The following is a 13,211-nucleotide window of genomic DNA, read 5'->3' as shown; positions in this document are numbered from 1 at the left end:
CGAGTTTTTAGTCATGCCATTCGGATTGAGAAATGCTCCATCCACATTTAAATCGATAATGAATGATCTCTTGCATCCATACTTAAGAAAATTTGTGTTAGTGTTCTTCGATGATATCTTAATCTACAGCTCTTCTTTATGTGATCACGTGCATCATCTATTCGTGGTGTTACAAGCTTTGGAGGACAACCAGTTTATGGCCAATCTTAAGAAGTGTACTTTTGGGGCAAAGAAAATAGATTATCTGGGGCATATCATATCAGAAGGAGTAGCGGCAGACCCTTCAAAGGTGGAAGCTATGCTCCAATGGCCAACACCAACAACAGTCAAGCAACTCAGGGGGTTCCTTGGATTAATGGGCTATTATCGCAAGTTTGTACCTCAGTATGGCTTGCTAGCTTTCCCTCTAACACAGCAACTCAAGAAGGATAAGTTACAGTGGAACAAGGACACTCAGGAGGCCTTCGAGGTTTTGAAGCAACACATGGCCCAACTACCCACCCTCAAGCTCCCTGATTTCAATCAAACATTCATAATTGAAACAGATGCCTCCGGGGTAGGAGTTAAGGCAATCCTAATGCAAGAAGGAAGGCTGGTGGCATACTTCAGCAAGGCCCTCCCACCCACACATCGACTAAAGGCTGCCTACGAAAGAGAACTAATTGCTATAGTCATGGTTGTACAAAAGTGGCGCCCCTATCTATTGGGAAGAAAATTTATTGTAAGAACAGATCAGAAAAGTCTCAAGTTCCTATTAGAACAGCGTATCATAGCAGGCGAATACCAGAAATGGGTAGCAAAATTAATAGGATACGAGTTCCAGATAGAGTATAAGAAGGGAAGAGAAAACTCGGTAGCAGATGCATTGTCTAAGCTACCTACCACGCTGGAATTGACCATGATCAGTGTGCTGCACTCCCTCAATCAGGAGGTATTTATGAGTCAAGTTGAGTAAGATCAGGAACTAAGAACAATCAGGGATAACATCCGAGCAGAGCAACCACACTCCCAGGGATATACACTTCAGGGAGAGCTTCTATCACCTACAATTCCATTACTCCTACAAGAATTCCACATCAACCCAATTGGGGGGGGCACAATAGGGTAGTGAAAATGTACCAACGGTTAAAAAAGGAATTCTTCTGGACAGGGATGAAGGCAAGGGTAAGGGCTTTTGTAGGGGATTGCTCTGTCTGCCAACAAGCCAAGTATTTGGCCTTAGCTCCTACTGGACTACTCCAACCTTTGCCAATACCCGAGCTCACTTGGCAAGATATCAACATGGACTTTGTAGAGGGACTGCCGAAATCCGAGGGATACAACTCAATCTTGGTAGTGGTTGATGGGCTATCCAAATATGCACACTTCATTGCTCTTCGCCACCCCTATACAGCAGCAACAGTGGCCACTTTGTTCATGAAGGAAATTGTGCGTTTACATGGAGTGCCTAGAAGCATCATTTCTGTCAGAGATAAAGTGTTCACTAGCCTATTTTGGGAAGAATTGTTTAAATTGATGGGAACACAACTCAAGAGGAGCTCATCCTATCATCCACAAACGGATGGACAAATAGAAGTAGTCAACAGAGGCTTAGAGGCTTAGAGGCTTATCTCAGGTGCTTTACCATGGAGACTCCTTCACAATGGCACAAATGGTTGGCATGGGCTAAATATAATTACAACACATCTTACCACACAGCCATCAAAAGTACACCTTACGAGGTATTGTATGGTAGACCAACACCTACACTCATCCTTTACACACAAGGGAATGCCACAGTAGGAGAAGTTGACGTCCACCTAAAAACAGGGACGAGATGCTCAAACAGTTCAAGAAAACACTAGAAGCAACACAACAAAGAATGAAGGCCCTGGCAGATTCAAAAAGAAGAGAGGTAAACTTTGAAGTATCGGATTGGGTTTACATCAAGCTCAAGCCTTACCGCCAAGGATCACTATTGGTGCACAAGCACCCAAAACTAGCACCACGCTACATTGGACCCTTTCAGATAATCCAAAAGGTCGGACCTGTGGCATATAAGCTTGATCTACCTCACAATGTCTCCATACATCTAGTAATACACGTTTCACAATTAAGGAAGGCTGAAGGAACCATACTACCACGATTCTCTTCACCAATAGTGGGACCTTTTGGAAAACATCCAAAACCATTGTCAGTCTTGGGGATTAGGAAGATTGGTTCAACGATATCATCACCAAATGATTTTGAAGTACTCATACAGTGGGAAGATCTGCCAGTAGAAGATGCAACTTGGGAAGGAGGAGCACAATTAGTTGAACAATTCCCTGATTTTCACCTTGAGGACAAAGTGGTGCTTTGGGGGAGGGTAATGATAGACCTCCCATATTTAGGAGATATGAAAGAAAGGCCAAAAGGAAGAGTAGGGAGAGGGGCACAAATGTAACTATGGAAAAGAATCAAATTAGTTAGAGAGGGGACCACCAAATCTATAACAAATTCGGTTAGTAGTGGGAGAATTCTGTTAGTAGGGAGAGAGATGACAAATTGCTATAAAAATAGGAATGTAGAAGCAGGGAGGGGGTATCTTTTCATTTTGAGAGTTTAAGCTTGTTGAGCTTGTATTCAGGATGGGGGTCTTGACCTTCCTAGGCTTTTTTGAGCCAAAACAGTAAATACATAATTGAGACACTATCACATTCTTAAGTGGTTATTGTAGTTTTCCCTCCCTATAGTGATTAATATTTGTGGTCCAAAATCTTATAATATCAAATATAACTTCATTGTTTAAATTTAACGAACTACATCACTAACAACCTTTATGCTTTCCAGGAGAAGAATCTCCCAGTGAGGGAACTGCTTTCATTTTTGGAAAAGATATAAGAACTGATCCTAAGGCTGCTCGTTGCCATGTACGTAAAAGACTTGTTTGATTATTTTTGTTGATTTATGCAAATATTTTATTTTATTTGGTTTTATATGCTGTAATTATTTTGTAGGATTCTTTCCTTTTTTGTCAGTATTTTCCTTATTTCATTAAGTCTATATTCTATTGAAATTAGGGCTTTTACCCATGTAATAATGAGAAAAAGTGAGAAATATTTTCACAATTTTGATCTGTTATTTGTTATTACACCGTAATTATTTTTGGAGTAGTCATGTATATTACACCTGAAACTTTCATTGTTCTATCCGTGACCAGATTGGATATTGCCCACAGTTTGATGCTCTATTAGAGTACCTTACCGCTAAGGAGCACCTAGAACTTTATGCAAGAATAAAAGGTGTTCCAGAGTTGAAGATAGATGATGTACGTATTTTAGTTCAATTTTTAGTGTAGTTTTTGCTAAATAGTTGACGCATTTGTATCAAGGATTTCATGTGCAACTTGCTTGTCCTTCACTCGGGTCGAATTCAATTATTTAAATTTGAATTTCTTAAGATGTGAATCTATTACGTCCCTTATCAAGGTGATTCTTAATTTTGATGGCATGAAATCTTTATATTCCAAGTAACAGTTTGTGGCTTTCTTATATAGGAGAAAGGCTCAATACATAAAAGGAAAGAGATTAAAAATAAGAATAAAATAGACCATTAAGGATTACAACTTATTTAAATAATTACCGTTGATAGAAACTAACTGATAAATTGATAACAGGATTACTTGTTTTCCTTTATTGTTTCCATTTAAGAATCAAAATTGGATTACCAATTTTCCTAAATATGGATACATAACACTAAATTTGGGATTGTATAACCTTCTGGGTAGGTCGTTATGGATAAATTGGTGGACTTTGACTTGCTGAAGCATGCCAATAAACCCTCATATTCACTCAGTGGAGGAAACAAACGTAAACTCTCTGTTGCAATTGCGATGATTGGAGAACCTCCTGTCGTTATTCTTGATGAGCCATCCACAGGTACTCGTGTTTTTTTTTTTTCCTCTAAAAAAAATTATAATATGATTAGATATTTTAAAAGTTCAAAGACTAAAATAGAACAAATCTAGATGTTTGAGGATTTCTCAAGATATTTTGAATACTTCGGGATATAAATGGAACAAACTTGAAAGTTCAAAAATCAAAATCAGATTTAAGCCTATGTTTTTAATTTCCGCTTCTAATAGTGTTCATTATTCTAATGTTGTCCCATTAATATTAGTAAAATAATTGAATAAATTTTGAAAGATGCCATTGTTGCAATTGAAAGCCAGGAAACATAGGGAAATTTCTATTATTGTAATCCAACTTATCCTCTTTCAAGATTTTCATTGAATCATTGATACAAGCCAAAGAAAAAAAAAAAAAAAAAAAAAACTCACGCGTGACACCTGGAACAACAATACTTTTAAGCATGTTATAACAACCTTAGTAAAATGAAATAGAATGATTCTCATTTCTTCATATGCATTCTTGGTATATGAATCAGACTTCATTTTTTCCATAGCATATTATTTTTTATAGTGCTTTATAATATCTACAACACAAATCAATTTTTTTACTATCATTTTTTTTTATTATGATGACATTTCTAGGGATGGATCCCATCGCCAAACGATTCATGTGGGATGTTATATCCCGAATATCTACAAGACGAGGAAAGACGGCAGTTATCCTCACCACACACAGCATGAACGAAGCGCAAGCACTTTGCACTCGTATTGGGATAATGGTTGAAAGAGATTTTCTTCCTTTAGTTTAAAAATTATGTATTGGTTTGAACCTAGGACCCTATATGAACTTTTGCATATTATCATTTGAAGGTTGGAGGACGGCTACGCTGCATAGGAAGTCCCCAGCATTTGAAAACACGATTCGGAAATCATCTTGAGCTAGAGGTATTCAGGCATACTAATTTTTTGGATGTCATCAATAGTTTGATTTTGTTCATCTTTCTACAGGTCAAACCTCATGAAATCAACTTAGAGGACCTGTATAACTTTTGTCAACATATTCGTGAGGGGTTTTTTGATTTTCCTTCACACCCGAGAAGCTTATTGAATGACATTGAAGTTTGTATCGGAGCTATTGAGCCCGTCACACCAGAAAACCAATCAGTGACAGAGATTAGCTTGTCTAGGCAAATGTTAACCATAATTGGACGTTGGCTTGGAAATGAAGAAAGGATAAAAACACTTGTATCCTCCCCGTCTACTGCTCCTGGAGTTTTTGGTGAACAATTGACAGAGCAATTGTTTCGAGATGGTACGTGAAATCCTTGTTTGTATTCTTATTCACCTTGAAATTCTTTTTTCTTTTTTTCCTTATCATTTCATAAAAGATGGTAAGTACACTTTGCATCATCTCGTAAATTCACTCTGTCGAATTGATTTTTTCATACAAATATTTTACACAACCTATTATTTATCTGTTCCGAAAGTCTCCAATTTTCTTATATTCATGCCTCTTAGACAATAATCACATCAACGCAAAATAAATAAATAAATAAATAATAATAAAAAGAAAAATAAAGAGCCTAAATTAAATTAAAAAGCTCACGAGGATAATCTAATAAATTTTATAGCTTATTGCAAGAAAAAAACAGCTGTCTATTTACTCTTTCATGATACCAAAGCTTATGTCTGTCTTTCTCTACTGATTCTGTAGGCAGCATACCGTTACCTATATTTTCTGAGTGGTGGTTAGCGACAGAGAAGTTCTCGGAGATCAATTCGTTTATTCTCTCTTCATTTTCCGGTGCAACATTCCATGGGTGTAATGGATTGAGTATGAAATATCAGGTACGACCAATGAATATTGGAACATTATTTATATAGCCATCAATACAGTTTTTTATCTCTTGATAAAATTAGATCACAAGTAGGAGATTTTTTAACCATCCATTCAAATTCTGCATATCCAAGTTTGAACATTCGAGTGAGCTTAATACCAAAAACTCTTTTGATGTCTTCTAGGGCCATGCCCGGTGCAAGTGCCCGGTTATAGGGGAGCAAAGCAATAAAAATTGCGCATGTCCAATACTTTTTTGCCTCAAAAACCTCCAATTATCTTCTCAAAGAAAGTAACATCTGTGAAAATAGTTTTATTAAAATATAGATATAGGATTTAGTATAGGTAAAATAGATGATTCCCTCAAAATATAGGTATTTGCGTATATTGTTGTCTTCCTTTTGGCCTTTCATGTTTTCACTAAATCAACATTTGGGCGATTGGATATTGAGCTCTTGCCTAACCATGCTGAAGCAATAACGTTAACAAGCTTTTTTTTACATGGTCATTTTCTATAAGATTAATATATGTTCATTTATTTCTTATAGATACATCTATATATATAAATAACTAAAGTTACAAAAATTTCTCAAATGCAGTTGCCTTATGGGGAGGACGGCCTCTCACTTGCAGATGCTTTTGGACACATAGAGAGAAACAGGTAAGATCTCTTTTCGTTACATCAGCTTGTTTGATAACCATTTGGTTTTTTAGTTTTGGAAAAATTATGTTTATTTCCTCTTAATTTATTACCATAGTTTTTATCTTTAAAGTGTTGAATTCTTAGTGAAAATCAAAAAACAAAAACAAGTTTTTAAAAATTATATTTTATAGTTTTCAAAACTTTGCTCAGTTTTTTTAGAACATTGGTAGAAAGTACATAACAAAGCAAAAAATTTTGAGAAATTAAACCAAATGGTTACCAAATAGGTCTTCATTATTCCTCCTGTAATGTTCTCAATCACTTCCATTGTCTTGCAATCTGATCTATAGTTTGTTGTGTTTTCTTTCCTCCAGAAAACAGCTTGGAATTGCCGAATACAGTCTTAGCCAATCGACGTTAGAAACAATTTTTAATCATTTTGCATCGAATCCTTAAACCAAAGTATAGATACCACATCATACTTACATAATGTGCATATCCCCTCTCATTCAACCAATTTTTCATGTGCCACAACTTCAGTAAATATGAGAGTGTTATATAAGATTGCTTTGGATGTTTCAGTGTTGACGATTGTATTTTAATGCAAGAAGGTATGAGGTTCTTATTGCTTATAAGTCCATGCAACAGTGGGATCACCCATTTTTTCTTCTGATTTTTGTTCTTTGGTTTCTAGTGGCTCTATCATGTACTCAAAATCATTTTTAGGTTAAATCTACTCTTTATTTGACTGATCCACCTATTTTCAGCATATTGTCACATTGTATTGTTTTAAATTTATCACCGAAGCATTTTGGTACTAGACACACACGGTGACATGTCATTTTTAAAAATTTAGGTCACGGACACAACAGACACGTTTATTCAATTATATATTTCTAAAAATATGTCATTTTTATATCAGAAAAACTTCAAAATAAATGAGTTGATGCATTTATGTGCTTAAACAAACAAATCTGATGTATTTTACTCAATTTTATTTTATTATTGTCATACATGTGTGCCTTTTTAGTCTACTAACAAATGTTTTATGCATGTCTTGACACATTTGTTGCTCTAATATGGATTCAATACATGTCTAATAAGTGTTAAATTGTCCAAGTGTCCACATATCAGATACAGACATGCTAGACGGACTAAATTGTTGTACTTAAATCATCACTCAGGTCACTCCAACATTTAAGTAATAATGTTACTTATAATAGTTAGTTAAATTTCATAGTTGACCTTTCTAGAAAGTTTTTACTACAATAATATAAATTGATAGATGGAGCTTGTGCCCATCATTTTGTTATCCTTTCAGCCTTTATTAGTCTTTTGCAAATATAAAGGGAAAAAAAACAGTCAATTTGTTTTTTTTTTACAAATATATACTTCACAATGCACTATTGCCTAGTTTAATAATTATATAAGCTACATGATTTTGTAGTAGCCTTCTTAAAATCTAATAATAATTGACTTCTCCACTTGGCCTTCATTTGCATGATTGAGATAGCAAAAAAGTTGCAGTTTCACTAATCTCTTCTGCCCTTTTTCTCTTCCTCTCTCTCTCTCCTTCTTCCAACCTTACACCAAATAACTTTGGCCTCTCATCTTTCTCTTCTTTCTTTGAAACATTTTGATACTTAGCTACCAAATCAAAAAGTTCTTTGCACTTACTTTTCATGGTTGCAAGCTCTGAGCTTAAGGCACCATTTTCCTTCTTCAACCTCTTGTTCTCATCCATTAGAGTATTGTATTGGGAAGATGATGAGTTTGAAGAGGTGGATCTTTGATCTTCATCAACTTCTTGTTGTTGCTTGTTGGTCCATGTCTTTCTTCTTCGTATTTCGCAAAGCTTTTCCTTTTCACCCTTTTGAAATTTGTCATTGTAAAACTCCCACCTTGTTGTCGTCACCTTTCGAAATCCCTTCAATAAACACAAACAACAAAAATTACAACTTGAGAAAAGAACTTAACAATTTATAGTTTTATTTTTTAAAAAATAAATTTTTGTTTCAAATCGATAAGATTTATACCTAGATATTTAGTTTCCAACAACCTAGAAATGTTCTTGAAATCTTCGTGTTTTGTATGTTTCTTAGTTTTGTTTTATATAACCGACCATACTTGTTAGCAAAAACGTTAAAGCTCAAGTACTATCCTGGTGTGTATATCAACCTAAATAGGGAGGAGACTGTTTGAGGAGATTATCAAAACGTGACCAATAATGCACCATTTGATGTATAAAAGCGTAGTATCTCTTATTTAATGGTTTTACAAGCACGAATATGTAGATTTTTTAATGTATAATTCACAGTTATTAGGAGACAGTCATTGTAATTGAATATCTTTTTACTTGAAATAACTATCTTCATATTTATGGAAGAGTGTTCTGTAGAGATAAGAATTAGTCATTCAAAGTAGATACTAGAGAATTAGCGATGAGTCTCAATAATCTATCCACAATAAATGCATTGAAAGGTTCATAATAATAGTTAACAAGTCTTTGGGAGAAAAAAAAGGAAATTAATAAGAATATTCTTGTTTGAAATGTTGTAGATAATAATTAGAAAGCTTATCAACTAGACTTTTGATGACAAAAAGAAAGTTCGTCGAAAAAAATTGAACTTGACAAAGATGCTATAGACCATTTCTATCTTTACTGAAAATTATTTTATTACTTCTAAAAAAAATAATTTTACTAAAAAAATAGAAAAAGAAAAAGACAAAAAATGACTGTGCTTAATTAATATTCCCATAAGGCTTTTGAAGCTTTAGTCTTCTTTTGTTCTCATTCTTTTGGATGGCCAACAAATATGATTAATTATTTTATTTAAACAACATGTCAAAAACAATAAACTTCTTTATGATACAAATTCAAATCAAGTTAGGTTAGACAAGTACAACTTAATCTTTTTTTGGGTCTGAAATATGAATGCAAGTAAATCAAACTTAATTAGCAAACTAAATTTGTGGATGTCAAAATCTCACCCACAGTCTCACTTAGAACCAGAAATCTCAATTTATTGCTAGGTCAAAATCAAAGATAAGGAAGGAAAAAAATCTCAATTTATTTTAAACATAAAAACCAAGTATTAATTTACTCTAAAAACTAATAATTATTAAAGTATTATGTTACTCTTTTTGATAATATATACAGGTACTTTTTTAATAAACATATATACTTGTTTTCTCTTTTTTAAAAAAGAAATACAATGGAAAAATAATAATGACGAGATTAAAAAAATACAATTTCGGAAAAGGGGTTTAAGTTTTGTTATGCTTTTACCAAAAAATTTAAAATTAAATAAGACAATTAAGAGGCTATAATTTTGGGTTGAGTTTTTTGTTTTTTTCGAACTTTCAAATGAGATTGAATTTTAAAGAGTATAATTTATTTAGTTTTCCTATAGCCTTTTGAAAGTACTAAAGTTCAAAAAAATGGATGTTGATTTATAAATCTACTCTAAATAAAATGTTCAATTGATCTTTCTTTAATCTTTTAATTTTTGTCTAATAAATTCCTATACTTTCTTTTTAGAAAATAATTTTAATAGATTCAATTAGACAGTGTAGGTTTGGGTTTTTTTCCCCTCTTTTCTTCCGAAAAAGAACACTTCTTATGTCTAATAGGGTTTGTAAATTTTTGGCTTTGGTGTTTAATGGATCTGTTCACTTTTCTATGTCCCAAACTAATTTGAAAAGTATATACAGACTCATTAGATGAGTACAACCAAAGTTAAGAAACTAACTAAACTCGTAACAGAAAAATTTTTGTTCTTACGAAATATGAAATTTGGCCAACATGAGCGTGACCTCGAGGTTAGAGGTTCTATCAGTTTATTAGTGTTTATCATTGATAATTCTAAAATTTTGTTCTATTTTGTAAATATTTTGATTTATTTTTCTATATTTAAAAACAACCCATATATATATATCAAATTTGCCCAATTTTACATTATATAATCTTTAAATTTTGAGAATTTGAAGGGTCGAGATAAAAAGTGAAAAAAAAATTGAATAATTTTTCCTCCTTTTTTCATTTTTCTCTTGCTATTCTAATTAATCGTAACTTCGAATCTCCACCTCATATTAGTAATTCCAAAAAAAAAATGTATTATATGTATGAAATAGGTATCTAAGAAAGAGAAAAAAAGAATAAGAAGAAGAAGAAAAACGTACATAAGTATTAAGTTGGCGAACAAAGCTTGAGAAATTGCAATGCTTAAAGAGCTTTGGCAAAACATCTTTAGCGAATTCCGCCGTCTGCCAAACCACAAACGCCGTCCCGTTGCCGTTCCACGATATCACCTCGTCGGTCGCCGGATCTTCTACCACCGTGTAAGTCTTCACCAGAAATGGCGCCGGCGTTGACTTTCTTATTATCTGATCACTCTCCGCCGGCAACCCCTTCTCATCATTTTTATTATTATTATTATTGCTCACTCCAGCCTCCATTAACAAGATTCAATACACAAAGAGACAGATATATGAATGAAAAAAAAAAGATTTTAATCTTTTTTTTTTTGTAGGTGAAGAATTTCTCTCTCTTTCTTGTGTTTCTCCCTCTAAAGAAATGGATGACCATTTCTATGTTTATAGTCAGAAATTCTTGGCTGATCAACAGTACTTTTACTATGTAAACTAATTTTCTATTGTTTGTAGAAAATTTTTTTAAAAAAATAAAAAATATAGTAAAGAAACTTCAATTTGTGGGTGTCTGATTTTTTATTAGTTTTAGGTTATTTTCCAATACAATAAAATGAACCAAAATTTTTACAAATATAATAAAATCATTATTTATCGATACTATCATTGATAGATATTGGTATATGTCTATGTTGTTGACATTTTGTAAAATATTTTTAGCATTTTTCATTTAAAAAAATCTCTTTTTTTTTATTATTCTTATTATTATTCATATTATTATTTTGGTTTAGAGTTGAAAAAGAATGAATTTGCTTGTTGGGGAAAAGTTTAAAAAGTTAGAAAAAGGGAGTATGGTTGGGTTTTGATGATGTGTCTACGGCGAAAGCTTTGGGAATTAATGTATAATTATTGATTTTGATGTGTTCATTAGTTTAAGGGACAAAATGGACTTTATATATTATATTGTTGCTTATATATATACATATATATATATATATTTGTATTTTCCTTTGACTGATTCATATGGTTCAATGTAATATGGTTGGTGTTTGACTAAGCTTCTTTGTCAAAAGAGTGAGTTAGAGGTTTTGAGAAACTAAAGGCATTTTTCAAGGTTAAACTATAGTCATTTGTGTTTGAATTTTGACAATGATGGTATTCACTTTATTTTATGAATTCTAGAAAGTTTGATTATGTTTCTTTTCAATCCATTATAATTTTTTTTATTGTCAACTTAAATTGTGTTATGGGTAACTTTGGTCTGAAACGGCATTAGGAGATGAAAGAACAGGGAAGAAAACAAGATTTTGAGATAAAAGTGTTTGTTCAGCACAAAGTGGGGCCTTAGAAAAGAAGATGTCGTGAGTCCTAGCCAATTCTATCATGCTCGCCCTCGAACTATGAAGATTCCAACTATAGGAGGAATGGGGGTTGATTGAGTGGGAGCAAAGAACTTCGAGAGAATGCTACTATACAATATTACGAGAAGCAAACAAGAAACCAAGTCTGATGGATGTTTAGGAGATGGTTAAAATTGAACTTCTTTATTTTAGTCGTTTTGAGTAAAATTATGTATGTTTTCAATTAAGTTTGATTCTAGTTTTAGCTTTTATTATTTTTAGGAGAAGGTTGAGGTCAACCCTAATAAACGAGGAATTTCAATAAAACATTAACGAGTTTTTGTTAAAGGAAAATTTCAATATTAGTCTAAGCACTTTAATTGAGCAAACAATTCATCAAATAAGAAGCTACAAGGAATAATTTTCTCTTTGCAAATAAAAAGACAAGTGAGGAACCAGCTATGAACTCATTGTCAGCTAATAGTTTATTGTGATTATCCGAATAACAAAAGAAAAAGGATAAAGGCCAGCTATTGGACCCAAAATCCCTAGTGAAGTATTGAAGAAATTGTGCAGAAACAATTGCAATGCAAAAGAAACATAACTTCGCATTCAAAGGAGAAACATTAAACAACATGGGAATGCGGAAAACAGAAAGAAGAAACATGAAAACCACAAAGCATAAGCATATTCACTCGTCATTTTGAGGGGAGGGATCAAAATGCATTGGAGCAGGGCCACCTTCGCCAGAATATCAAAATCACAAGTTAAAACATATGGGCCTTTTCCGAGCTTCTCAATATCATAGCCAAATATTGGAAGTACCATATTGGTACCGCAAAAGCTCAAGTTGATCATCGGTCAGCGAGAATGATAAAATCAAATGATGTGTCTCGGCCCCTATTTCAAACTCCTCGAAAGCGAAACCATCCCTCATCATAAGCAAAGTTGGAAGAATGATTGCCTGAAAAAGAATCATCCCTCATCAAGAGATGTCCAATTGAAGGTATCAAATACTTCGATCCCGCACCAAAAAGATGGAATCGTGCTCTTTGATTTCTATTTAGAATTAAAATATACAAAAATGGTAAAAGATGTAAAGCATAAAATAATTATGCCTTTGTAGAAACGTAGTTGGAACAAAAATCTTCTCTAATCAATGTTGGATTTTTGTACGAATGGCCTCATTTGGGAGGCTCAAATGAAAAATGGTCATCTGTAGAGAAAGTAATGGAAAGTGGTTTTCTGCTTATGTCATAAGTATGTGATTTTATCGATTTAACCCTGAGATACACTCACACGCCTATAAATACGAATTTACTCGATCCTCGATGGCTCATCACTCATTCCTTGATGCACAGTCACTCAATA

The 13,211-nt window shown here is 33.3% G+C and overlaps 2 protein-coding genes across 5 annotated transcripts in view; one reads left to right on the top strand and one right to left on the bottom strand.

The window, feature by feature from the left end:
• The window catches only part of ABCA1 (ATP-binding cassette A1), an 88,184-nt gene extending 81,198 nt beyond the window's left edge, over nucleotides 1-6,986 (top strand). For 2 of the 4 annotated variants that reach the window (XM_039025516.2, XM_090311800.1), the window contains exons 32-40: nucleotides 2,812-2,891; nucleotides 3,182-3,289; nucleotides 3,749-3,899; nucleotides 4,514-4,650; nucleotides 4,742-4,816; nucleotides 4,880-5,183; nucleotides 5,586-5,719; nucleotides 6,308-6,369; nucleotides 6,726-6,986. In XM_039025516.2, the coding sequence (XP_038881444.2) occupies nucleotides 2,812-2,891; nucleotides 3,182-3,289; nucleotides 3,749-3,899; nucleotides 4,514-4,650; nucleotides 4,742-4,816; nucleotides 4,880-5,183; nucleotides 5,586-5,719; nucleotides 6,308-6,369; nucleotides 6,726-6,807 (1,133 nt within the window). In that variant the 3' untranslated portion in view covers nucleotides 6,808-6,986. Of the gene's footprint in view, nucleotides 1-2,811; nucleotides 2,892-3,181; nucleotides 3,290-3,748; nucleotides 3,900-4,513; nucleotides 4,651-4,741; nucleotides 5,184-5,585; nucleotides 5,720-6,307; nucleotides 6,370-6,725 lie in introns of all 4 variants that reach the window. The other 2 variants (XM_039025515.2, XM_090311799.1) reach the window with 1 other exon arrangement.
• A 622-nt stretch (nucleotides 6,987-7,608) lies between these two features.
• LOC120074374 (heat stress transcription factor B-3-like) lies at nucleotides 7,609-10,951 on the bottom strand. The gene is made up of 2 exons (XM_039027471.2): nucleotides 10,534-10,951; nucleotides 7,609-8,278 (listed from the first exon to the last, which is right to left on the bottom strand). The coding sequence occupies exons 1-2, from the start codon at nucleotides 10,807-10,809 to the stop codon at nucleotides 7,844-7,846; spliced, it is 711 nt and encodes a 236-aa protein (XP_038883399.1). The 5' UTR covers nucleotides 10,810-10,951; the 3' UTR covers nucleotides 7,609-7,843.
• Nucleotides 10,952-13,211: the final 2,260 nt, after the last annotated feature.

Source organism: Benincasa hispida, chromosome 3 (genome assembly GCF_027475165.1).
Source record: "Benincasa hispida cultivar pf3 chromosome 3, pf3_genome.v1.1, whole genome shotgun sequence".
Classification (NCBI taxonomy): Eukaryota; Viridiplantae; Streptophyta; class Magnoliopsida; order Cucurbitales; family Cucurbitaceae; genus Benincasa; species Benincasa hispida.
Note: the sequence above shows the minus strand (reverse complement) of the source record. Positions and strands in the feature narration are given on the sequence as shown.